The following is a 27,993-nucleotide window of genomic DNA, read 5'->3' on the forward strand; positions in this document are numbered from 1 at the left end:
CCTGGTGTCTATATGAAGTGTATTGTTGAAAAACACAGCTGCCGACAATGAAAGAAGAATATATTTTCTGCGATAATGGTTTTATATACCTGTGTTGTAATATATGACGATCATACATATACATAGTATGTACTTTTACTTGTTTTTGTTTAACGTAGTGGCTTGTTTACGAGATTTTCCGCATTTATGGAAATTTTCTAAGGGGAGGTCACTCTAAATTACTTTTGTGACAATTTTTTTTTTACTTCATTTCCTCAATATATTCGCTATTTAGTTGACCTTTCCAGTAATCCTTTATCATTCTCACATCACATTTCACTTTAATGAAGTAATGTGTTAAGCAAATGTTCTCATTTGTTTACGTTTCAGACATTTCATGGCAACCTATACAGGTAGACGGGCCATCAACGTGCACCAAGAAAGTTGTGATGGCTGCCAACTTGAGCTCTATATTGATTCTATTCTCTGCTAAAGTTAAAAGGTAATAATCTAGACAATTTTTTCCTATCAAATTTTGACCAAAATTATGAAACCATGTCTAAGGCTTTGCCATTCAGAGTAGTAAACAAAATAATCCTGGGACTGGGAGTGTTCATTGAAATGAAAGTGACCATTTTTAGAATTGCTACACCAGTTCCAATATATGAGTTTGTGGTCGAGTGGATAAAACCAATGGTTACGGTTGCTGAAGGTCCCTGACTTGGGCATTTTGGTGGGTCGTTCAAAGTACCAGTACATCAGAAGTGTTATTTTCACCCTCTCACACACATCTCTGGTACCCAGACTAGAGCGTAAACTAGAATATGTACTTTGGGGGCATCTTTTGTTCAAAGTTGCTGCAGACTATGACCTGGAGATCTATCTGGTTTGTCTGTTCATGCCAAGCAACCCAGTGAGAGCACTTAATTTGACTTCCTCCACCATAATAACAGACTCTGCCAAGTGTTAAGTTATTGGGGTGGGGATTGTCGTTGAAAATATTGTTGTAAATACGTTATCCTAATATGAGGACCTATTATTGTCAACCAGTATAATCACGGTAAATCTACTTTTATCGCAAACACATACATACACCAAACCGGCTGTCAAGTTCTGCAACTTATTTATACTACCAGATATTCTCAATTTTTAACATCAAAACCCCAGTTTTACATAGGCCAAGATTCAGATACTATAAAGTTATCTCTATTCTACAAATACAAAAAATCAAATGTCATGAATGTAAATACCAGGCGTACAAGAAGCTTTAAAGGCCGGTGTCAATTGATTTTGTTTACGGAAATATCCTTTTGAATTCACCATGTTTAGTTGCCATGCCAAGACAATAACCTCATTTCACCAAATTTTCGTTTTATGAAATTTACCATGAAAAATAATTGAAATGGCCTTATTCGGTTTTTTTTGCTGTAGAATAGAGATAAATACATATCATATCTGAATCTTGGCCTTGGTAAACTGGGGATTTTGTTGTCAAAATTGAGAATGTCTGGCAGTATAAATAAGTTGGTGGTAACGTGGAACAGCCGTTTTTGTGTATTACTGTGTTTGCGCTAAAGGAACATATTGTGATTATACCCATTGACGATAACAGGTTGTCATATAAGAATGAGTTGTAATTACAGAGTACCCTGTTGTGTTTATATATTCTCCACAGTCAGTTACTGTTTGAGGATGTGTTGCAATATGTTAACTCTGACAGCTTTTGTATTTGAGAATAATTTGAAATTTGGAGTGGAAGTTTTGTTATGTTGAGTTTATACTTTAATAAGATATAAGAAGATGTGGTATGAGTGCCAATGAGACAACTCTCCATCCAAGTCTCGATTTGTTAAAGTAAACCATTTATCTTCAACACAGAGCCATAGCTCTAACCGAACAGCTAACTATAAATGATAAAGTTTATCAGATAAACAACCCCAAAAAATGACTAGTGTTAACCATTCAACCCCCAAAATCCCACCTCTGGATCTGCCACTGTGAAGTTTTTTGGTAAGAAGCACCCTGAAAACAAAACAAAACAACATTCTTTAAGTAGGAACCGAGATAGAAGTTTGCCTCCTATTGTCGAACATCTTGGCCCGCAATAGCCTTTTAGAGGTTTTCTGGCTACAGGCCTGAGAATAAACAATATATTCAAATGGGTGATATTTATATACATGTATTCCCTGATCAAAGTCTTCAGGGGACTAAAATCTAAGCAATCTGACAATTTTTGTTCTTAGATTATCCTGTAACAAAACTGGCCTCTTGTTAAGCAATCAGTTTTACCCTTTTACCTCCAATCCTGTCTGTAGGCGTGATGGCATCAACAATTTTTTGATGGCCCGTATGACCCTTCATCTTTTTTTTTAACTGCCCCAGTTGAACTGTCATGATAGTAGAGACTTTAACAAAGCAGTTCATGGTCCATAAACTCTTCACAGATGTCAGCTCATGAAAATATGGCACTTTGAAAGCCGTATAAGGGCATACGATACAGTTTTGATCCTGTATTTACAAGTTGATGAAAATTTGCATGTATAGACTATTTTTTACCTGATTAAATCAAATATGTAATACAATATGAGCACAAAATTTAGTATATTTTCTCAAAATTCGGATTTGTGGCCGTATTTTCCCTCTCGAACATGTCCAAAGAAAGCCATAACTTTTTTGTTTTTAAAGATGAACACAAATTGTTTTTTGTTGAATAATTTGTAATTTCTTTTTCTTAGTATCTTAAAAATTTATGCATTTTTTATTCAAAAATAATACATATTTATCAAATGGTCATGAAATGAGAAAAAAACATAATTTTTTGCTGTATATTTATCAAAATAAAAAAAATGCACTATTTACAGTTTTATAAAATTTGGTCCACATAATCTTCCTGCAAAATGAAACAAAATGTCATTCTAAAAAATAGGGGTCCATGCACTCGTTTTCAAATTAAATCAGTTTGAATGATAAAAATCAGTGGAAAAATGCATCTTTTCCCGATATTTCACAGTTTGACGTCGGGGGAAAATAACATTTTACGTTAGCAACGTCATTACATCCCCTGTAACAGTATTGTATGCCATTAAGAGTTCAATATCGGAAATGTGAAAAGTAGCCAAACTCAGGTTTACCTTGATATTAATGATACATACATGTATCTTGAAAATTTATGGAGTACGAAATTTCATTGTTTGGTGTAATAAGGATCAGGACAGAAACTAAAATGGAACGTTAACTTTATCAGACTATTTTAAACAAAGTTTGCACAGAGAATAATCTGTATATCAATCAAATCACTACCCTAATTACCCCCCCCCATTGACCCCCATTTTTCTTTTAATAAAGTTCTGCATGTTTTATTATAAGCCTTCTGTAAAAGTCTGATAAAATGTTTGTTATTTTTTGATAGTTTTTCAGAACTTAAAACTTGTCAATGATCATTTGATGATAAAGCTATGAAAATCAAGAGAGGCCATTTCCCAGCCATAATTTCAACGGCTAACATCCTGAAACCAAGCACATTGACCTATATTTTATTTTTGCTCTTTTGATTCCCTTAATAATCCCCTATCATAGTTATATAGTAGTGTTATGAAATGCTTATTATTTTGAAACCGAGTAGCGAAATTCCTTAAGTTTTCAAGAGAAGTTTTGATATTTTTGAAGATTGTAACGCAGCATTATTGAAATATATTCAGAGATCTTTCATAATGTTATATTGAAAGTGCTGTAAGAATAATTATTTTGCTAAAAAAACTCTTACCTAAGTTAGAGATTTTTGAAAACCATACCTGACATGTAGAATTTTCTTTTTTTGTTATTTGTATTTTACCAACTTCAAAACCAAAGGAATATATTATAATAAAAATTGCCAGTTTTCAACAATACGGTATCATGTGGATTTGTTGTTTGTTAAATTTTGTAATTACTATCTTTTTGTTTAACCCATGTGCTAAATATTAAAACACATTTTAGATACATTTTCAATATTAAAATTTAATATTGGCTCAATTGATTTAAGTTTTACACATGATAGTAATCTCTGAAAAAAACATGAATTTTAGAAGTTTTTTAAACCAATTCTCACAACTAGACTTCTAATTTTGAAATTTTTGCACAATGCAGTTTACACTATTTTATTTTAAAATCAATTGAATTCAATTGTTTCGTTATATAACAATAATAATTGCTTTTATTCTCAAATTTTGCTGAATACATGATTTTTTCGAAAAAATGATGAAACCTATGATTATTATAGGAAAGTTTGTAAAATTTAAACATATTGAAGGTCATGAAGAGGAGAAATAAAAGATCATTGATTTTTTAATTATTTGAAAAGTGCATGTCTTATTATAGGGGAGGGAAACCAAATAATAGGGTTGCTTGTTAAAGTATAATTATTATTGATTATTCAATGATAAACATTTGACAGGTGATCTATTCCCAGCAGGTCTGATATTTTAAAAATATATATATCAATTTCTATATGTATCAGAAATTCATAATCATTTCATGATATTTTGTCAAATTGATTTCCTTTAACATGTTTAAACTTAAAATCTTCTTGTGACATGTGAATTAATGGAAGTAAAACCCCCCAAAATACCTATAGAACATTTTGCTGAAATTGAAAAAAATAAGATACATGTACATATTTCCATTTTTAATTTCATTTTATATAAATTTCTAAGAAAATCACAAGGTTTAAAAGATATCTCAGTGAGGGGGGTTTGAGTATTAACAGCAAACTTTATGCATTGTAGATTTTAAAAGTGTTTATAAAACTTGTTAGCATTACATACATACAATGTATTACATGTTTTAGATCTATACACCCATGTCATGCATGTCATGCATGTAGGCTTTATCCTAATTGCATTTTTCGAATAAAAACTGCGACATTATGATTTTGGGAGTTTTGACATTTGAACTGTTGCCTTTAATACATGTTTATATATATATATATGGTTGTCACTGACTCAGAGGTACTTATGAATATAATTATTTTCTGTGACTGTATCTTACATTTATTTGTAGAATCCTTTACTATAGATAATTTAGCTGATCTGTAACAATAACATCTTAATGCCTTATATATCATGTACTGTAGAACGCCGCTAGATTAAAACTGACGTGGAAAGGTAACACATGGCCAGAGAAAGCTCTTTATTTTGAGAGCCCATGTGGTCGTGTGGTCTAGCGGGACGGCTGCAGTGCAGGCAATTTGGTGTCATGATATCACAGTAGCATGGGTTCGAATCCCGGTGAAGGAAGAACCAAAAATTTGCGAAAGCAAATTTACAGATCTAACATTGTTGGGTTGATGTTTAGATGAGTTGCATATATATATATATATTCGAATCCCAGCGAGGGAAGAACCAAAAATTTGCGAAAGCAAATTTACAGATCTAACATTGTTGGGTTGATGTTGAGACGAGTTGTATATACATTATGTACACAGCCATGTATCACCATCATTGATGGCGATCCGATGGATACATCTGTTGTAGGGTTGTCACTGACTCAGACGTACTTATGAAAATAATTATTTTCTGTGACTGTATCTTACATTTATTTGTAGGATCCTTTACTATAGATAATTTAGCTGATCTGTAACAATAACATCTTCATGCCTTATATATCATGTACTGTAGTACGCCGCTAGATTAAAACTGACGTGGAAAGGTAACATATGGCCACCGAAAGCTCTTTTTTAGAGAGCCCAGGTGGTCGTGACGGCTGCAGTGCAGGCGATTTGGTGTCACGATATCACAGTAGCATGGGTTCGAATCCCGGCGAGGGAAGAACCAAAAATTTGCGAAAGCAAATTTACAGATCTAACATTGTTGGGTTGATGTTTAGACGAGTTGTATATATATTCAAGAGTTAATCTAAAAATGAGGGTACTTTCTCTAAAAATGAGGGTGCTTTTTATATGGCCTTCCAAATACTGTTTCGATCCCTAACATCACTGAAGAGACATTTATTGTCGAAATCCGGATATGGTGTACTAAAGAAATATTGACACCGAATGTTTGTGGCACAACATCCTGTCCACAAGTTAACAAAAAAAATTTTCTGTGACGTATTAAATTTATAATAAGATCCATTTTGTTACAACCTGTGATCAATTTTATTTGGCAATCGCCAATGGCAGTCAGCAGGGTTAAAGAACATCAGTTGTTCGACCTGTTAGTCAAATGCGTTTTGTTTAAATATACTTTTTCACTCTTTTGGTCTTTTGGAAAATGTTGTTTGTGCTGTTTTTAGACCCTTCTACAACGAAATTTGTTTGACATGCACACGTATAAAAATTGCGGTTTTTATCCAACGCAGTCATAGGTTTGAACGTAGTTTTCAATTTAGACTCGTTTATATTTTTTGTTTGGGCATGTATCATATTTTCCCTCCGGTTTATATGATCCGTTCATCCTATATATTGACTCTTAAAATTCAAGAGTTAATCTAAAAATGAGGGTACTTTCTCTAAAAATGAGGGTGCTTTTTATATGGCCTTCCAAATACCGTTTCGATCCCTAACATCACTGAAGAGACATTTATTGTCGAAATCCGGATATGGTGTACTAAAGAAATATTGACACCGAATGTTTGTGGCACAACATCCTGTCCACAAGTTAACAAAAAAAAATTTCTGTGACGTATTAAATTTATAATAAGATCCATTTTGTTACAACCTGTGATCAATTTTATTTGGCAATCGCCAATGGCAGTCAGCAGGGTTAAAGAACATCAGTTGTTCGACCTGTTAGTCAAATGCGTTTTGTTTAAATATACTTTTTCACTCTTTTGGTCTTTTGGAAAATGTTGTTTGTGCTGTTTTTAGACCCTTCTACAACGAAATTTGTTTGACATGCACACGTATAAAAATTGCGGTTTTTATCCAACGCAGTCATAGGTTTGAACGTAGTTTTCAATTTAGACTCGTTTATATTTTTTGTTTGGGCATGTACATGTATCATATTTTCCCTCCGGTTTATATGATCCTTTCATCCTATATATTGACTCTTAAAATTCAAGAGTTAATCTTAAAATGAGGGTACTTTCTCTAAAAATGAGGGTGCTTTTTATATGGCCTTCCAAATACCGTTTCGATCCCTAACATCACTGAAGAGACATTTATTGTCGAAATCCGGATATGGTGTACTAAAGAAATATTGACACCGAATGTTTGTGGCACAACATCCTGTCCACAAGTTAACAAAAAATTTTTTCTGTGACGTATTAAATTTATAATAAGATCCATTTTGTTACAACCTGTGATCAATTTTATTTGGCAATCGCCAATGGCAGTCAGCAGGGTTAAAGAACATCAGTTGTTCGACCTGTTAGTCAAATGCGTTTTGTTTAAATATACTTTTTCACTCTTTTGGTCTTTTGGAAAATGTTGTTTGTGCTGTTTTTAGACCCTTCTACAACGAAATTTGTTTGACATGCACACGTATAAAAATTGCGGTTTTTATCCAACGCAGTCATAGGTTTGAACGTAGTTTTCAATTTAGACTCGTTTATATTTTTTGTTTGGGCATGTACATGTATCATATTTTCCCTCCGGTTTATATGATCCGTTCATCCTATATATTGACTCTTAAAATTCAAGAGTTAATCTAAAAATGAGGGTACTTTCTCTAAAAATGAGGGTGCTTTTTATATGGCCTTCCAAATACCGTTTCGATCCCTAACATCACTGAAGAGACATTTATTGTCGAAATCCGGATATGGTGTACTAAAGAAATATTGACACCGAATGTTTGTGGCACAACATCCTGTCCACAAGTTAACAAAAAAAAATTTCTGTGACGTATTAAATTTATAATAAGATCCATTTTGTTACAACCTGTGATCAATTTTATTTGGCAATCGCCAATGGCAGTCAGCAGGGTTAAAGAACATCAGTTGTTCGACCTGTTAGTCAAATGCGTTTTGTTTAAATATACTTTTTCACTCTTTTGGTCTTTTGGAAAATGTTGTTTGTGCTGTTTTTAGACCCTTCTACAACGAAATTTGTTTGACATGCACACATATAAAAATTGCGGTTTTTATCCAACGCAGTCATAGGTTTGAACGTAGTTTTCAATTTAGACTCGTTTATATTTTTTGTTTGGGCATGTATCATATTTTCCCTCCGGTTTATATGATCCGTTCATCCTATATATTGACTCTTAAAATTCAAGAGTTAATCTAAAAATGAGGGTACTTTCTCTAAAAATGAGGGTGCTTTTTATATGGCCTTCCAAATACCGTTTCGATCCCTAACATCACTGAAGAGACATTTATTGTCGAAATCCGGATATGGTGTACTAAAGAAATATTGACACCGAATGTTTGTGGCACAACCTCCTGTCCACAAGTTAACAAAAAAAATTTTCTGTGACGTATTAAATTTATAATAAGATCCATTTTGTTACAACCTGTGATCAATTTTATTTGGCAATCGCCAATGGCAGTCAGCAGGGTTAAAGAACATCAGTTGTTCGACCTGTTAGTCAAATGCGTTTTGTTTAAATATACTTTTTCACTCTTTTGGTCTTTTGGAAAATGTTGTTTGTGCTGTTTTTAGACCCTTCTACAACGAAATTTGTTTGACATGCACACGTATAAAAATTGCGGTTTTTATCCAACGCAGTCATAGGTTTGAACGTAGTTTTCAATTTAGACTCGTTTATATTTTTTGTTTGGGCATGTACATGTATCATATTTTCCCTCCGGTTTATATGATCCGTTCATCCTATATATTGACTCTTAAAATTCAAGAGTTAATCTAAAAATGAGGGTACTTTCTCTAAAAATGAGGGTGCTTTTTATATGGCCTTCCAAATACCGTTTCGATCCCTAACATCACTGAAGAGACATTTATTGTCGAAATCCGGATATGGTGTACTAAAGAAATATTGACACCGAATGTTTGTGGCACAACATCCTGTCCACAAGTTAACAAAAAAAAATTTCTGTGACGTATTAAATTTATAATAAGATCCATTTTGTTACAACCTGTGATCAATTTTATTTGGCAATCGCCAATGGCAGTCAGCAGGGTTAAAGAACATCAGTTGTTCGACCTGTTAGTCAAATGCGTTTTGTTTAAATATACTTTTTCACTCTTTTGGTCTTTTGGAAAATGTTGTTTGTGCTGTTTTTAGACCCTTCTACAACGAAATTTGTTTGACATGCACACGTATAAAAATTGCGGTTTTTATCCAACGCAGTCATAGGTTTGAACGTAGTTTTCAATTTAGACTCGTTTATATTTTTTGTTTGGGCATGTACATGTATCATATTTTCCCTCCGGTTTATATGATCCGTTCATCCTATATATTGACTCTTAAAATTCAAGAGTTAATCTAAAAATGAGGGTACTTTCTCTAAAAATGAGGGTGCTTTTTATATGGCCTTCCAAATACCGTTTCGATCCCTAACATCACTGAAGAGACATTTATTGTCGAAATCCGGATATGGTGTACTAAAGAAATATTGACACCGAATGTTTGTGGCACAACATCCTGTCCACAAGTTAACAAAAAAAAATTTCTGTGACGTATTAAATTTATAATAAGATCCATTTTGTTACAACCTGTGATCAATTTTATTTGGCAATCGCCAATGGCAGTCAGCAGGGTTAAAGAACATCAGTTGTTCGACCTGTTAGTCAAATGCGTTTTGTTTAAATATACTTTTTCACTCTTTTGGTCTTTTGGAAAATGTTGTTTGTGCTGTTTTTAGACCCTTCTACAACGAAATTTGTTTGACATGCACACATATAAAAATTGCGGTTTTTATCCAACGCAGTCATAGGTTTGAACGTAGTTTTCAATTTAGACTCGTTTATATTTTTTGTTTGGGCATGTATCATATTTTCCCTCCGGTTTATATGATCCGTTCATCCTATATATTGACTCTTAAAATTCAAGAGTTAATCTAAAAATGAGGGTACTTTCTCTAAAAATGAGGGTGCTTTTTATATGGCCTTCCAAATACCGTTTCGATCCCTAACATCACTGAAGAGACATTTATTGTCGAAATCCGGATATGGTGTACTAAAGAAATATTGACACCGAATGTTTGTGGCACAACCTCCTGTCCACAAGTTAACAAAAAAACAATTCTGTGACGTATTAAATTTATAATAAGATCCATTTTGTTACAACCTGTGATCAATTTTATTTGGCAATCGCCAATGGCAGTCAGCAGGGTTAAAGAACATCAGTTGTTCGACCTGTTAGTCAAATGCGTTTTGTTTAAATATACTTTTTCACTCTTTTGGTCTTTTGGAAAATGTTGTTTGTGCTGTTTTTAGACCCTTCTACAACGAAATTTGTTTGACATGCACACGTATAAAAATTGCGGTTTTTATCCAACGCAGTCATAGGTTTGAACGTAGTTTTCAATTTAGACTCGTTTATATTTTTTGTTTGGGCATGTACATGTATCATATTTTCCCTCCGGTTTATATGATCCGTTCATCCTATATATTGACTCTTAAAATTCAAGAGTTAATCTAAAAATGAGGGTACTTTCTCTAAAAATGAGGGTGCTTTTTATATGGCCTTCCAAATACCGTTTCGATCCCTAACATCACTGAAGAGACATTTATTGTCGAAATCCGGATATGGTGTACTAAAGAAATATTGACACCAAATGTTTGTGGCACAACATCCTGTCCACAAGTTAACAAAAAAAAATTTCTGTGACGTATTAAATTTATAATAAGATCCATTTTGTTACAACCTGTGATCAATTTTATTTGGCAATCGCCAATGGCAGTCAGCAGGGTTAAAGAACATCAGTTGTTCGACCTGTTAGTCAAATGCGTTTTGTTTAAATATACTTTTTCACTCTTTTGGTCTTTTGGAAAATGTTGTTTGTGCTGTTTTTAGACCCTTCTACAACGAAATTTGTTTGACATGCACACGTATAAAAATTGCGGTATAAAAACCGCAATTTTTATACGTGTGCATGTCAAACAAATTTCGTTGTAGAAGGGTCTAAAAACAGCACAAACAACATTTTCCAAAAGACCAAAAGAGTGAAAAAGTATATTTAAACAAAACGCATTTGATATATATATATATATACGAGTCTAAATTGAAAACTACGTTCAAACCTATATATATATATATATATATAAGTACGTCTGAGTCAGTGACAACCCTACAACAGATGTATCCATCGGATCACCATCAATGATGGTGATACATGGCTGTGTACATAATGTATATACAACTCGTCTAAACATCAACCCAAAAATGTTAGATCTGTAAATTAGCAAATTTACAGATCTAACATTGTTGGGTTGATGTTTAGACAAGTTGTATATATATAATATATACATAAGTACGTCTGAGTCAGTGACAACCCTACAACAGATGTATCCATCGGATCACCATCAATGATGGTGATACATGGCTGTGTACATAATGTATATACAACTCTTCTAAACATCAACCCAACAATGTTAGATCTGTAAATTTGCTTTTCGCAAATTTTTGGTTCCTCCCTCGCTGGGATTCGAACCCATGCTACTGTGATATCGTGACACCAAATCGCCTGCACTGCAGCCGTCCCACTAGACCACACGACCACCTGGGCTCTCACAAAAAGAACTTTCGCTGGCCATGTGTTACCTTTCCACATCAGTTTTAATCTAGCGGCGTACTACAGTACATGATATAAAAGGCATGAAGATGTTATTGTTGCAGATCAGCTAATGGGTTCGAATCCTGGCGAGGGAAGAACCAAAAATTTGCGAAAGCAAATATACAGATCTAACATTGTTGGGTTGATGTTTAGATGAGTTGTATATACATTATGTACACAGCCATGTATCACCATCATTGATGGCAATCCCATGGATACATCTGTTGTAGGGTTGTCACTGACTTAGACGTACTTATGAATATAATTATTTTCTGTGACTGTATCTTACATTAATTTGTAGGATCCTTTACTATAGATAATTTAGCTGATCTGTAATAATAACACCTTCATGCCTTATATATCATGTACTGTAGTACGCCGCTAGATTAAAACTGACGTGGAAAGGTAACACATGGCCAGCGAAAGCTCTTTTTGTGAGAGCCCAGGTGGTGTGGTCTAGCGGGACAGCTGCAGTGCAGGCGATTTGGTGTCACGATATCACAGTAGCATGGGTTTGAATCCTGGCGAGGGAAGAACCAAAAATTTGCGAAAGCAAATTTACAGATCTAAAATTGTTGGGTTGATGTTTAGACGAGTTGTATATATATATATTTCGGTGTATATATATTTTATCCAACGCAGTCATAGGTTTGAACGTAGTTTTCAATTTAGACTCGTTTATATATATATATATATAAGTACATCTGAGCCAGTGACAACTCTACAACAGATTATATATATAACTCGTCTAAACATCAACCCAACAATGTTAGATCTGTAAGTTTGCTTTCGCAATTTTTTTTTTCTTCCCTGTATTTATGTGAGAAATGCCTGATCAATGGATGCTACATTTAATGACATTATGCAGTAAATTACATGTAGTTATATAATATCTCTATATTCAGACATATTGCTCCTTTTCATTCACATACAAGAATGTACATTACAGTTTTATGTTCTTTGATACAATACAAAATAAGATAGATGTATTAAGTGATATATATTTGTTCACATTTTAGGAAACCCATTTAATATGTCAGGGGAACCACCTGTTGGGCACCCATGTCATCAGCTAAGCAACCCTTCGGCACAGTTGTTTTGGTGCCGCCACTGTATGACTGGTTTCCCTGATCCCATGCAGAGATGGCGTCATAGCAAAGAATGTAAAGCAATATCTACTCAGAAGAAGTATGGCGGCTACAATCATTCGAACCAACAGATTCATCCATTTTTGTCAAAGTATGAATCCCCTACGCCTTCCCCTCAGAGTGAGACTTCAACTCCAAATAAAAAGAAAAGGATGGACATGAAATGTTACATCTGTAAAAAAGAATTTATGACGATCAACGAAATGAGAGATCACGTCAAACGACCCTGTAACAAACCAGAAATGAAAAATGAATTGAAAGATACTTTCGATTCATTGATTTCAGCCAATGAGGAAGATTCGGACGATAGTGTGTCACAAAATGAGGACAAGGTCACAAACCAGATAGAAACACTTTTAAAGGCAGCACAGATATTACAACAAAAGAAAGATCAACTAAAACAATTTAGTAATTCGAATGGTACCTCAGAACAGATATCTGTGTCAGAGAATTCAGACATTGATCAGGACTCATCTGACCTCAAGTCTCAGTATACCATGTTGGATCTAGTTAAAAAAGCAAAAGTGGAAAGAAAAAAGGTAGATATGGTTTTATTTTCAAAATCTCATCACTTGACGTATGTCATTGTACATGTTGGTCATCCTTAGTTGTCTGTCATTATCTGTAAAACTTTTGAAAATTTTAATTTCAATACTATAAGACATAGTGTTATAATAATCATTTCAGATATATATGACATAATCTTCAATGACAATATTTCAATTTTGTTCATGGTTTTAAAAGATGATGATATTAAGATATCAAATTTATATTCCTTGAGAAATAGTTTTCCGAAAATAGCTACACACTTTTGTATATCATAAGTTTTCCTAAAATAGCTTCACATTTTTGTATATCGAAAGTTTTCCTTAAAAATATCTACACAATTTGTAGGTCTAATGTGTTTAGCATCAACAACAAAATCATACTCTGATTAAAATGTCTATAGTCAATGATAATTATTAAGTCATTATTAGGCCTAAAATAAAATATTGTTTGTTTCCCCAATCCCAACTGACCCTGCAAAAACAGTGCTACTCATAAAATTTTATTTTCAAAACTAAGTCAAATATTATTTTATTCATTTCCCATTTCCGAGCTTGCCAGATTGTACGATATTGTTCAAGCTTTTTGGAAAAATTAAATTATTTCCCTACCTACCTACCCACACCTGGCTTGGCAGGGTAGGGTTTGTCGAAACAAACAATATATTTATTTAGGCCTTATGTACATGTACCTACATAGAGTCCTTTATACACAAATTTTAACATTACATACCATTACATACCATTTGCAGTTAAAGTTTTTAAAACATTTATTAGATTCATAAACTATCCTGGATTTTTACAAAACTTGGACAGAAGCTCCTTACAATCAAAAGATAGTATCAAGAGGAATATTTGTATTGATTTTTTTCCTCATTATTGTTGAGCCTGCGATTTTCAGCAAAAGTAGGTGAGACACTGGGTTCCACGGAACCCTTACGAATTTTTTCATAACAAACCCCTGTACAGGTTTCTGTGCGGTATGAATTTTGCTTATTGTTGAAGGTCATATTATGTTTTATTGTTGTTTACATTCATTTCCTTTGGTCTCCGGTGTATAGATGTCTCATTGGCAATCATACTTCATCTCTTAGTTTGCATATTAATCAAAACAAAAACTTGTTTATTTCTTTACTCTGGCTGTCTGGAGTGGAAAGGTTAGACCCCCACAACAGGAAAGGCTAAATAATAAAAGATCATAAATAGTCATTTACCTTATATTTAATTCTGAAAGTGAAAGTGAGAGGACTATATTTATAGGGCTGCATTAATATAGTACATGTGAAGACTGAAAGTAGAATACTAAACGTCTTGAGGATAACAGATAACCCAGTTTTCATACACTATAACTATGATTGATCTAGTATGGAAAATTGCAATCTATTTTTTCAATTCTACCACATGCTTTTTTTATAACATCAAAATAAAAAGGAATTATTGATTTTAACACATGGATTTGTATTAAAAGAATAAAAGTGTAAATATGAATCTACATTGATCAGTTGATGTTTTAAAAGTTTTCGGTGACGTATACATTTTCTGACTTCTTAAGCTATTTATTGATGGATCAATAACGACACATGAGTAAAACATTTATTTTTATTTCCATTTGATCATGGTTGATAGATATGATCAAATGAGAAGGTGTGAAATGTTTGTCCGATTTCATTGATTTTTTAGGATTTATATAAATAGAAGGATTAATATAAATGTATGTCAATGAGGCAGCTACCCAAATTCTTCATTTTAAAATTGTTGTGAATTTAGTTGAGGTAAATAATGAGAATTTGACAGCTTATTAATCATTCTTAATTGTTTAGTTTTAAATTGGTGAGGACTTCTAGAAAATTGTACATGTATGTATCAATGTACATACTTTAAACCAACATATTTCTGCAACAAATTTATTTTCGCGACTTTGGGGAGTGCAAATATAATGCGAAAAATAAATAGTTGCTAATATATATATATATATATATGACTTGGGTCTTTTCTCATGTAATTATACATGATCAATAGAAAGAGTAAACCGCAAAAATAAACTGGAGCAAACTCAGCATAATATTGTTAAACGTGAAATAAAGTATCTGCAAAAATAAGTTCACAGTATCTCTATCTATTAAAGGGCAAGACTTATAAATGCTATATAAAAGGTAAAATGCTTGGTTTTGTTTTTTGATGCAACAATAACAAAATCTGAGCAAGTCAAGAAATTTTTAATTCTAACAGAATTCGGACCATTGAACAAGATCAAACAAATCATATTTTAAATAAAAAGATATAAATAGATGGCTGGGGAAAGGATAAATTGCAATTAGATATAAAAAAGAATATGAGAAAAGGTACTATTCTTGGTTTGGTCATTTGGTAGTAAATCTATAGCCTATATTAACGTATAGATTATCAAATTAAATATTTATGAATTTATTATTCTTTCAATATTAATACTTGACAGTACTACATGAAGTTTTAATGAAAATCATTTTTTTTCAGAATGGTTCTCACAAGAAACTAGATGGAAATTCAGAGGATGCCAACAGTAGTCAGGTAATGCAAAATGTAAAAGTTAAAGTGTCAATATATAAGAAAGAAGCTAAGATACAGTACTTAATGACCATATGATTGCCAATGAGACAGCTATCCATCGAAGACCAAAATGACTTACAAGTTAACAACGATTGATCACTGTATGGCTTTTAACAATTAGCAAAACCCATACTGCTTTATACAGAAGCAATGAAAAGCAATGAAATGACAAATATAATAAGAACAATGAAGAAAATAAGAAAACTAACATCCGGATTTATATATATACTAATATACAAAACAATTAACAAAAACCCAGATCTGATATACAGCAAGAAATGACAACCACTGTATTACAGATTGTATAAGATTGTTAATGTAAAGTCAAAGTCTATAAACAACAAATCAATGAAAGGAAAAAGATACAAAAGGGACATTCAAAAGCAAACTGACAATGCAATGGCAAAAATTGAAAAGTGACCCAATGACAAATAGTTATAACAGTAAATATACAAACCACAACATAAAAAACTAGACTGAGCAGCTGGAATCCCACCAAAAACTGGGGATGCTCTGGAACGATACATTAATTATAAACTACTGCCCAACAAGTGTCACTCATTGTTATACACTGAGTTATCCTATGTGTTTAAATTTATGTCTATATAAGATATCATGATAAGCTTAGAAATATATTTATTTTATGGGTTTTGATTTTTGTATTCCATGCTAAATTACAAGATTGAAACTATTGTCAATCACAGTGGTGGATCCAGCCAATTTAGTTAGGGGGGGGGGGGTTCACAACCCAGAGTAAAGGAAGGGTTCCAACTATATGCTCCCATTCAAATGCATTGATCGTCCAAAAGAAAGGGGGTTCCAACCCCAGGAACACCCCCCCCTGGATCCAACAATGAATCATGTTAAATCACTTTCAGATGTACATTTTTAAAACAAACATATGTTCATATATAAGCTTGTACAACCTTGTGTAAAAACAAATGATTTGCTAGTTATTTTTTTTAAGATAAATAAAGCATCAAAGCAGCATATGTCAAGGTTTTTATGTAACAAAAAGTATGTCATTTTTTGCATGTCCTATGATATACATGTATGTTTACCAGATTGTGATGATTGAAGTTATCTTAAACTTTCCTACAAAAACAATTTGATGTCAATTCTTTAAATATTTTTAAACATATAAACAAGTAAAAATTGACATTTACGTGTAGTATTATAACATTTTTAAATTAAACATTGTCATGATTTAACATACATCATTTATAAAAAAAAAATTTAAAAAAATGTATGCATGTCTAATGTTATAAACTTATAATTTAAAGTTTTGGTGTCATACAAATTGTTAAACTATAATATTTAAATTATAAATAGATAAGCTTTATTTAGAGTTAGTTAAAGTATACAAACAGAGACAACATATATACTAGTATATGCTCTAATGAACTTTTAACAGACTTAAAACTGAATTGATGAGACTATGAAATACTTCAGTTACAGAATGTTTCAGGACAAATTTGTGAATGATCGAAAGATTTAAAAACTCTGACACAATATTAATTTATATTTTAATATAATAGAAATAATACATGTATAAATAGACTTCAGAATATGTTTATAGTATCATTGAGTCATTGACATTATGTTTAGTCCATGTATGTATCAAGGCTAAAATCACTTCCATTGTACTTTCATTGACTTATGTTAGTACAAGTTACAAAAGCTGTTTTCTCTCAGCCATATACAGTTAATTATTTTCAGATACATCTGACAAACCATTGTTGGGTTGCTGCCCCTGAATCGGTAATTTTAAGGAAATTTTGCTGTTTTTATCTTGAATATTATTATAGATAGAGATAAACTGTAAACAGCAATAATGTTCAGGAAAGTAAGATTTACAAATAAGTCAACATGACCGAAATGGTCAATTGACCCCCTAAGGAGTTATTGTCCTTTATAGTCAATTTTTAACAATTTTCATAAAATTTGTAAATTTTTATTAACATTTTCCACTGAAACTACTGGGCCAAGTTCATTATAGATAGATTAATTGTAAGCAGCAAGACTGTTTAGTAAAGTTAGATTTACAAACACACCACCATCACCAAAACACAATTTTGTCATGAATCCATCTGCTTCCTTTGTTTAATATTCACATAGACCAAGGTGAGTGACACAGGCTCTTTAGAGCCTCTAGTTATAGATAGAGATAAACTGTAAACAACAATAATGTGCAGCAATTTAAGACTCAAAAATAAGTCAAAATTACCAAAATGGTCAATTGACCCCCTAAGAAGTTATTGTCCTTTATAATCAATTTTTAACAATTTTCATAAAATTTGTAAATTTTTACTAACATTTTCCACTGAAACTACACGGACAAGTTCATTATAGATAGAGATAATTGTAAGCAGCAAGAATGTTCAGTAAAGGAAGATGTACAAACACATCACAATCACCTAAACACAATTTTGTCATGAACTGTCTGCTTCCTTTGTTTAATTCACATATGCCAAGGTGAGCCACACAGGATCTTTAGAGCCTCTAGTTGATAATAATATACTTTATTATTTCAGTCTCTTTGAAAAAAAGCAAGGCAACAACAACTAATTAAGATTATTTTAAAACGTTTGACATAATATGATGATACATGTACTTAGTTGATACAGCTTTTTACAATCTTGATCTCGGTACTTTAAGGTTTTGAAAATGATTAGTACAGACATATTTTCATGAGTTCAGGACTCATCAACTCACCATAGTGAGAACCCTCATTTAATTGTTTTATAAAATTCATGCAAAATCATTGACTAAGTGAAGCCAGAACACACATTATAATAGTGTCTTGTGTCTGTTAAAACAACATGTGCTCTAATTACGAAATTATAACCTCAAATCAATTTGTAATTTGATTAAAACAATGACGTTTTATCTGCTTACAGGTGATGAGAAATGCAGATAAGCTGGACGAAGCCCTGAAAATCTACGATTTTATTTCCGATACACCAGAACCTTCACCACATTCTCTGGAAGCCTGTGCCTCAAAACCAGAAATGTCTCCGCTGCATCTAGAGCAATCACCATGCCAGCAGGTTCAATCTCCTCATAGCCAGGAGGTGCTACAATGTGATCTAGAAACAACCATTTGCAAACCTGATGCATCCCCTTGTAACCCAGATCTTGAAAATGATGGCAACGAAATATCCACGGAATCTCTTAATAAAACATACATTGTTTCTAGTCATCAACCACAGACATCTGATTGTAACAAAATACCCAAAATAACTTTGAAATTAGTCACTGGAGAAAAACCTAAATCTGAAGTGTGGGGAATAGGGGCTGCTCTTCCTAAACGAATTAGGAAAAGGAAAAGCAAAGACTTTTTTGACGATTTTCCGACAAAAGTTAAAAAGAAGGAAATGACCCTTAAAGAAATGCAGGAAAAATTGTTAAAAAACAAAGTAAAACAAAAGATTGACAATAGAATAAAATTAAAAATAAACAAAACGGAACAGTTAATAACAAATGTGAAAGACGTAGAAACAGAAAAAGAAAAAGAAAGTCCACCTGAAGGTGAAAATGAAAGTGAAAATAAAAAAGAGGAAAATAATAACAAAACAAAAAGGAAAAATGATGTAAAAACGAAGACAAAAGAAGCAAAAAACGCTAAAACTTTAAAGACTAGAAATGATGGGAAGAAAAACTTGGTTGTTGTTTTGACTGACTGCCTATCAAATGAGAAATCAGCAACAGATTCTAAAAAGGCAACGAGGGCTGCTAAAAGTGTTAAAAAAGCTGTTAATGGGAAACCGAAACCGCTATTAAAAACAAAAGTTTCTCAAAAACAGAAAAATGGGAAAGTTTGTACAAGAGAAAGAGCAGTAGTGAATTCTAATAAGGCAAAGGATAAGAAAAGTAACATTAAAGAAGGTAATAAGACTGTTGACAAGAAAACCGAAAAGTCCAAAACAGCTGTGTTGAATAGTACTAAAACAAAACCGCAAAGTAAACAAAAACCAGCCACAAAACCCAAAGTACCAGATGGTAAAAAGAACATGGCTCAAAAATTGAAAAATGAAAAGCCTGTAAAATGTAAAGCTTGTGAAAGGACATTCAAAACAAGGGATATGTTGATTAAACATAATCAGATTCCGTGTAGAATGCGAAACACAAGAACTATGACACAGATAATATTAAGACCGAAGAAAAGTGTTGTCCACACCTTGCCTCTAACACAGAGACAGATCAATGCGGCTAAAAGACGGAAACAAATAGCTGGGAAGTTAAGTATTTTGGACAATTCAACAAGGGGTACTGGACAGTCAGAAAGGCAATCTGAAAAACAGGATAAACCGAAGAAATCGGCGAAAAGTCGGAAACGCCTTATATCACCTTACTTCACATTTTGTATTACTCCAAAAGATAAAAGTCAAATTTTTGAACCCTTAGACTGTGAAACATTGTCAGAAAAGGATAGATATTTCTATAAGTTGGGAATGTTTTCTGTTGCCCTTAGAAAAACAAATGAACATGCTGAAGAAAAAGTTGAAAACACTGAAGTTGACAACAAAACTGAAGTCAGTGAAGAACTTAAACCATGTGAGATAACAATTGATTCTCATACAGATGTTCAGTCTCTTCCATCGTTTTCTTCTACTGGGTCAGAAATTTCGCCACCGATTCTTGAAAAAGTATCAGAAATTTCTAAAAATAGTGATGTTCAAAAGGAAAATAATTCAGCGAAAGTAATCATTAGTCAGGAAAGTATGGATCCTCCAGACTTAGTAAATATTCTTAGTGCTACAGATGTTAAAAGGCATGCTCGTGACACTTTTAAGACATCTTTGTCATGTCAGGATCAGTTGGAATTGACTAGTTCTTCTCCGAGTGTCACACCTCTTGTATTGAATGTTGTGTCAGTTACCTCACCTTACAATGGACAGCCTTGTCAAACACCACCATCAGATGGTGCTGCTGGCCTTTTAGTAGAAATTGTAAAATCGCCGACAATCACAAATGGTGCTTATTCTAGTATTGATCTTAATTCTAGTCAGGAAGAAAAACTCTGTAAGACAGTTACAGAAATTGAAAATGATAAGGAAAATAGGGGAGATAATATTGTGATGCCTGAAATTATTAAAAGGGATGTTGGTGTATCGTGCGACGGGGATGACATTCTAAAAGAGATGGAGAATTGTAAATATTTTGATGGATTTAGTGTTGGTTTGAAGTTAATAAAACCGAGGGAAAAAGCACTTTTGGAAAAAATAAGTAAAGATGCTGAGATAAGTTCACAAACTAGGTCATCGCATTGTGTTGCCGAAACGAAATTTGGTACAAACAGGAAGTTGACATATACGGTAACTCTTGGCATTCAGACTGAAAGAAGTTTTTTGAAAATGAAACCAAAACCTCTGAAAAGTACAGAAAAAGATAGCTTAAAATGTAAAGAATCACTATGCTTGGAAAATGAAAACAAGAAACATGCTAAGTGTAAAGAGAATTTAATTCCAGAGAAGGAAAACATGAAAAACAAAGAATTGATCTCTTTAGAGAAGAGTAATGCAAAAAGTAAAGAATCACCCTCTTTGGAGAAGAGTAATGCAAAAAGTAAAGAATCACCCTCTTTGGAGAAGAGTAATGCAAAAAGTAAAGAATCAACCTCTTTGGAGAAGAGTAATGCAAAAAGTAAAGAACCAGCCTCTTTGGAGAAGAGTAATGTAAAAAGTAAAGAATCACCCTCTTTGGAGAAGAGTAATGCAAAAAGTAAAGCATCACTGACATATGACAAAGTAATTAGGAACAAAAGTAATTCCAACTTATCAGGACTAAAAAGTACTGAAAACGTGAAGGAGAAACAAGAGGAGAGAAACCTTTTTCATTCTATTGCAGATCTTATATCTGCACCCGTTGAAAAGAAAAGTATAACTCCACAAGAAGCTCTTTTTGATTCTATTCTCCCATCACCTAAGGTCACTTTTGACGATATATTAAAAATTGGAAATGCAAACTTAAAAAATCAAAACTATGAGAAAACTGAAGATATATCAGATAGGCAAAGTATTACTGAAGTGGAAATTGTCTTACCTAAAGGTTCAAAAATTGCTCAACTCTGTACTGACATCGATTGGCTGGAATCTGCTGATCTTCGTCCGGTGAAATCAACACCCATTCGTCAAAGAGACAATGTCAGCAGAATAGAAAGTGGTATATCAGCATCATCCTTTTCAAGGAAAAATTTTAATTATGATATTGGACAAAAAGTTACCACAAGTAGCTCTGAAACGGATTTATTATTTATGAATAAGGCCATTCCTAACTTTTGTGAGAGTAAGCATGTATGTGATATATTTGTTAGTTCGACTCCGAGCATTGTTTTTAGTGATAGTCAGAAATCTGTTAAAGACAGGTCAAAACCAGAAGAGGTTTATGTTTATCCGAATAAACCAATTATGTCCACTGAGATCGATTCAGTGTCGGTCAAAAGAGCTCAGCCTTCTAAAGTTGATGAAGAGCTGAACAAGAATAGCTCAAATAATTTGTTAGAATTAATTGCTAAGACGATGGGTACTATTCCTGAAGAAGCTAAACAAAAATTTGAAAAGTCAGTGATGTCTTTACTCACCAGTGCTACTTCACCTATGGACACTATGGCTGGTGGCGCCACCACTAAGTCAAAAAGGTCAAAAGAAGGTCAGATTATTATTATGAATAATACAGCTGATTCTGATCTGTTTTCTTCTGATATAACTGTTATAGACGATGAACCTATGACCAACGACCATATAGCAAAAAGGATTTGTAATGATCGTGTGATTAGGCCTTCAAATTTCTGTACTGCTTCGAAGTTCGAAAATAAATTGGAGAATAAATCATTGAGGGATTCTTCATCAAGAAACTCAGTAGATTTTAAACAATATCAGGAGAACAATTTCTCAAATAAAACTTCAAATTTCTGTACTGCTTCGAACTTTGAAATTGAATTGGAGAATAGATCATTAAGAGATTCCTCATCTAGAAACTCAATAGATTTTAAACAAAATCAGGAAAACAATTACTCAAATAAAACTGTTGTACACTCTTGGATAGATGAAATGAAAAGTGAAACAGGCATTCCAAATGATGATTCTTCTGAACAGTTTCTCAAATTCTTCAGTTCGGCCAATAAATTAGATGATGCCAAAACTAATTCAAGATCAATGACAAATTTTATGGATAGCAACAACACTTTTAAACCTTTTTCTTTTTCTGACACCAAAAGTACTTGCGAGCAATCTCAAACACCAATTTCTCAAAACAGCAAAATGACCACCAAGCCAGTTCCTACATTGGTATCTGAAAACAGCAGAAACAATCTATTATTGACACCACCTATGCGCTACACTGTTTCAAATTTTAATGTCAAGCCAGATTCTTTAGCCAGTAGAAGAAGGTCACCTCGACCTCCAAACATCGTAACAAATAATCAGGGTCAACTAAATGTTTTAAACAATGGAAATAAAGATGACATACATGACATAAGTGATACAGATTCTCCTACATTAGTAACAAACTTTGACTTTGAAGATTATGCAGAACATCTGAAAGAAGAAACATTTTTTACAACAGATTCATTATCTCCGATTCGGCCGGTTTCTATAATACCTTCAAGTGAGCAACCTTTATCTGACATTCTTTTTAGGAAATCACCTGGACCATTTAATTATTCAAAGAAAGGAAATGCTGCAGTGATTACACATAATGTGGCCCCACTTAATTTAATGCAATCGCCTAATAATGCTAAAACTGTTCAGAAGTCAGACGCATTTTTGAAGCCTTTAGCTATTGACTGCAATCAGAGTATAAAAGAAAATGAAAGTTATATTTGTGATATTTCTCCACCTCTAGAAGGACCTACTCACATTTCACCCATAGATTTGGCCAAAGTGGCTTCTGCAAAAATGACCAATGAACTGATTTTAAAAAGTCAAGGATTTGGGCATCATGGTTTATTACAGCTTTCTAATAGGTCAATGCCTTCTCCTAATATAGCATTATTACAACAGAAAAGTCCGCAGATATATGGCTCACCTAAAAACTTCAGTCCACTAGGAAATGTTGACCAGCAAAAGAGCATACAGGATTACCCTCCCATCATTCAGAGAGGGAATTCTCAAGACAGTTCCATCCTTAATAACCAGCATACTCATTTTGATACTAGTTTCTCTCCTGTGCAGTTTATTGATGTACATTTAAACACATACAAACCTAATTCTATTCCCTCGTCTAAAGCCTTTTCTCAAAATAGGCAACAGCCTGCTGCTCCGTCACCTGATGTTGAAAGATGGGACAAAAGACAAAATGTGATTGTTTCTCCATCTTTCAATCAGAATAGACCCAAAAATGTTAAAAATGGACAGGACCTTAGTAAGCAGAAGCAACGCCATAATGTTAATATTTTAAGAAATAACAATAAACCTCACGAAAGACGACAAAGTTTACCGGCAAAAACTAATTATTTGAATTCAAATCAACAACAGTCAATGCCACCAGAATATGTTGTGTCTGAGAAATCACATAATGCAAGTATGTCAACAAAATCGAACAATTATGTCAATTCTTGCACAGAGCCGCAGGATGCTATTTTAGACATGATTGATAAATCAAATAAATTTCAGAATCATTTTGTGCCTAAAAAGAATGATAAAATACAGCCGAATTCAAATAATATGGATAAAATTCAAGATCAGTTCTCTGAAAGGAGAAAAAGTGTTCATGATTCTAGTGTTCAAAATAGGATGGAAAAATTACAGGATCATTTTATTCCGAGTAAAATGAATAAAATTCAGGAACATTTGATGTCTCATAAAAGTGATAAAGTTCAAGATCGATTTTTAAACAAAAATAAGGATGAAGTTCAAGATCATTTAACATCTAGTCCAACATCAAATGTTAATCCCAGTTTTCAGTATCAACGAAAGCATCCAAAAATGGCTGCACATCATAGGCAATCGCAGATGAAAAATTCTGACAGGTCATCAGTAGACAGTCCTAAATCTAGTTCAAAAATGGAGCCTTATTCAAGAGTTCATCATGTTCCACAGCATGAGGCCTTATCTCATAGTCAAAGAAAATATCATGACCATTCTCATGAAAAATCGAAATTTCAAAACACATCACGAATACCTCATCAGGAAATGTCAACACATTCTTTGCACCAAAAGGAACAAACAGTGAGCAAGGGAAGAATTGATAAATTTCAACCAGTATTACAGCAATCAGAACCTCTGTCCCTAAGTACTAGAGTACGTACAGAACAGGCACATCATCAATCAAGCTTGTCAAATATGCATAGAAGTCAATCATTTGATCAGCCGCATGTAAAAAGTCATTTAAGTTATCAACATACTCCTCCTTGTTCAGAAAAGTCTGCTGTTTGTTCACCAATACCAAGTTCATCCGCAAGCTATGTTGCCTCTTCTAAAGGAAGTGTGTTTGACTTCCAAAATTCAATACATTCTGTTCGACAGATCAGTAACCAAGGACTTTTGTCAAGTTCGAATCAGGGTTTAGAATTTACAGGTTTAATGAACAGGGATAGATTTAGTAATTCACAAGTACATCGTCAAATGAGTGCTCCGTGTAATTTAACAAACAAACCTAAAGTCTCATCAAATGTTGTGCCTAACACAGACTATGAAGATGTGTCATCCCCAGAGGAGGTTGAAGTTTACCCGACTACGCCTCAGAAAAAAGAAATACCTCAGAAGTTACTGCCTCCGTATCAGCTAGAAAATGAAACAATATCAATACATTCTAGTGACAAAGGTCAAAGTTCAAGGGTAAACATTCCTGAACATTTTGACTTTAAATCTAGTCTTAATCCTAGAGTGCAATATGTAGGACAAAGAAATGTTGATTCAGGGAACAGGGTGTTTCAGGAACAAAGACGAATGCCACCAAATTTTTATCTTCCTCCACGGCTTGTACATAAACCAAGTGATATGTTTGACCCCTCTGTGCAGTTTGAATTTGGTACAGGGGATATATCAGACTCCATTTTAGACAACATTTGATGAAATTTTACCTAGATAAAAACAGGTCATATATTATTACACCACTCATTGAGTTTGGTGATTTTACGCCAGTTGACCAAATTAAATTGCCAAAACAATCACTTTTTGTAAACTACACACATTTTCTAATTTGACGTTGAAGTATAACAAAATATGTTTTATTTTTTTTAACTGGCAGAAAAACTTAAGATTGTTGTTTTTATACATATTGTTCTCAGTCTTGTTAATGAAAAAACTTTCTCCTTTTACCTTCATGTTTGTCAGAGATATGGCTATCAAATTTATGTATTTGAACAAAAAAATGTTTGGCAACAATTGTTTTTTCATTGTTATGACGAAATTATTACGAAATTAATGTAGTAAAATAAGCAACTGAAGTTAATTGCATCCTTATTTTTTCTTTCAAGATTTTTTTTTTTGGGGGGGGGGGGATATAATGATAAATTTTACAACACTGTTGAACATGAAAACTTTTCTATTATGCAGTCAGGAATAATATTGTTAAAGTTAAAATTGAACTTTAAACAAATAGTATTCTACCTTTTTATCTATACAAATGGCAATCTAGATTTTAGGCATTATTTGTTTCTGTCATACCAAATATTATTTTCCCAGAATAAACCTATAATAATAAATGGAAGGTTCTTTTGTGTACTGTATATGTTTTCTTAAGAGATGACATTTTGATGGTAAATTTTTGGTTGTATTTTAACATAGTGCTATATTTTTGTGTATTGCTTATTTAACAGTGCTTGGACAAAATTTTTAGTATTTTAAAATTTTGTTAAGTTTTTAGTAGTTTATATGTGCCAGTATCCCATCAATTGATGTCTCGTATTTAAATCTCACATTTTTAGAGAAGTTGAAATGTTGTGTTTCAGAATTGTTTATTTAACATAATTAAAGTTTTTTTGTGTTTTTATGTACATAGTTTGTATATATATTTGATGCGTACAATATCAACCCTAATTTTTTTGTGTAAATGTAGTGAATGATTTGAAATGGTTTAACATATTTTTAAAGAAATCAAAAACCTTAAATCACATATAGACAGAAAACAGGGGCAGATCTATGGTATAAGGAAAGGGGTGTTTTAAGTGCCCATAATTGTAAAAAGGATGGCAGGTAAAATTTTATTGACAATTTTGTATAAAAGAAAGGGATTTTTTAATCAAAGGGCTTACATCCTTTATGTTGAAAATAAGTTGTCAACTTTGAGGTGAGATGATAAAATGTTTTCAAATTCACCTGAACTAAACAGGACTTTATTTATACATTGAAAACATCCATGGTCTGCATTTCGAAATTAAGGTATTTTCTGTTTGATATATATACATGTATCTTGATATGGGCATTATATTTTTACATACAGCTATAACTACATCAGTTCAATTTCGCAGTTTCCTTTGTTGTGCAGAAACATTAAAGATGCTTATAGAAAAAGATTCAATCCCTATCAGTGGCAGATCCAGCCATTTTAAAAAGAAGGGGTTCCCAGCCCAGGTCAAAGGGGGAGTTCCAACTCTATGTCACTATTCAAATGCATTGATCCTCCAAAAAAGGGTGGGTTCCAGAACCCTCCCCTTGGATCCGCCACTGCCTATTACTCTTTTTAGTTTGGCCTGGTTGTCATGGTTTAAAGGTTGTATTTTTAGGAACAATCAACATTCACTCAGAAGAAAAGGTAAATAGCAAAATACATTTACATTTTCTGTGTAAATGATATCTGTTATTTCTGAGTGCTTAAAACAAGTTAACTGCATGTCCACTGTTTCCCACATTGTAAGCAGAATATATTATCTAGAATCTTCAAATAGGTATATTACTGAAAGATTATTTTATCATTAAAAGATATTAAACCACTTTGAGTAATTCCCAAAAAACAAGGGTGTATATATTCCCCCATTTGATAAAAAAAAATCATTTTTTTGCATTAAATCTTCAAAGTATAACTTGCCTGGTTATACTTTACTCTATTTTATCATTGCAAACAATAATGCCCCTTTAAAATCATTGGAGTTGGCATCTGATGAATATTGTAAAACCTGTTCTTTACAAAAAACACATCGA

General features: G+C 32.9%; 1 protein-coding gene across 2 annotated transcripts; it reads left to right on the top strand.

Moving 5' to 3' along the window:
* On the top strand, positions 1–27,991 carry LOC134683046 (uncharacterized). 2 transcript variants are annotated; one of them, XM_063542074.1, is made up of 5 exons: positions 2–125; positions 370–481; positions 12,651–13,318; positions 15,818–15,871; positions 18,811–27,991. In XM_063542074.1, exons 3-5 carry the CDS (start codon positions 12,665–12,667, stop codon positions 25,921–25,923), a joined length of 7,821 nt encoding a protein of 2,606 aa, XP_063398144.1. In that variant the 5' UTR covers positions 2–125; positions 370–481; positions 12,651–12,664; the 3' UTR covers positions 25,924–27,991. The 2 variants fall into 2 exon arrangements, with proteins under 2 accessions (XP_063398143.1, XP_063398144.1); XM_063542073.1 differs by lacking the exon at positions 370–481 and having other exon boundaries at positions 1–125.
* The last annotated feature ends 2 nt before the right edge of the window (positions 27,992–27,993 follow it).

The sequence above is a fragment of the Mytilus trossulus genome, chromosome 9 (assembly GCF_036588685.1).
Source record: "Mytilus trossulus isolate FHL-02 chromosome 9, PNRI_Mtr1.1.1.hap1, whole genome shotgun sequence".
In the NCBI taxonomy this organism is placed as follows: domain Eukaryota; kingdom Metazoa; phylum Mollusca; class Bivalvia; order Mytilida; family Mytilidae; genus Mytilus; species Mytilus trossulus.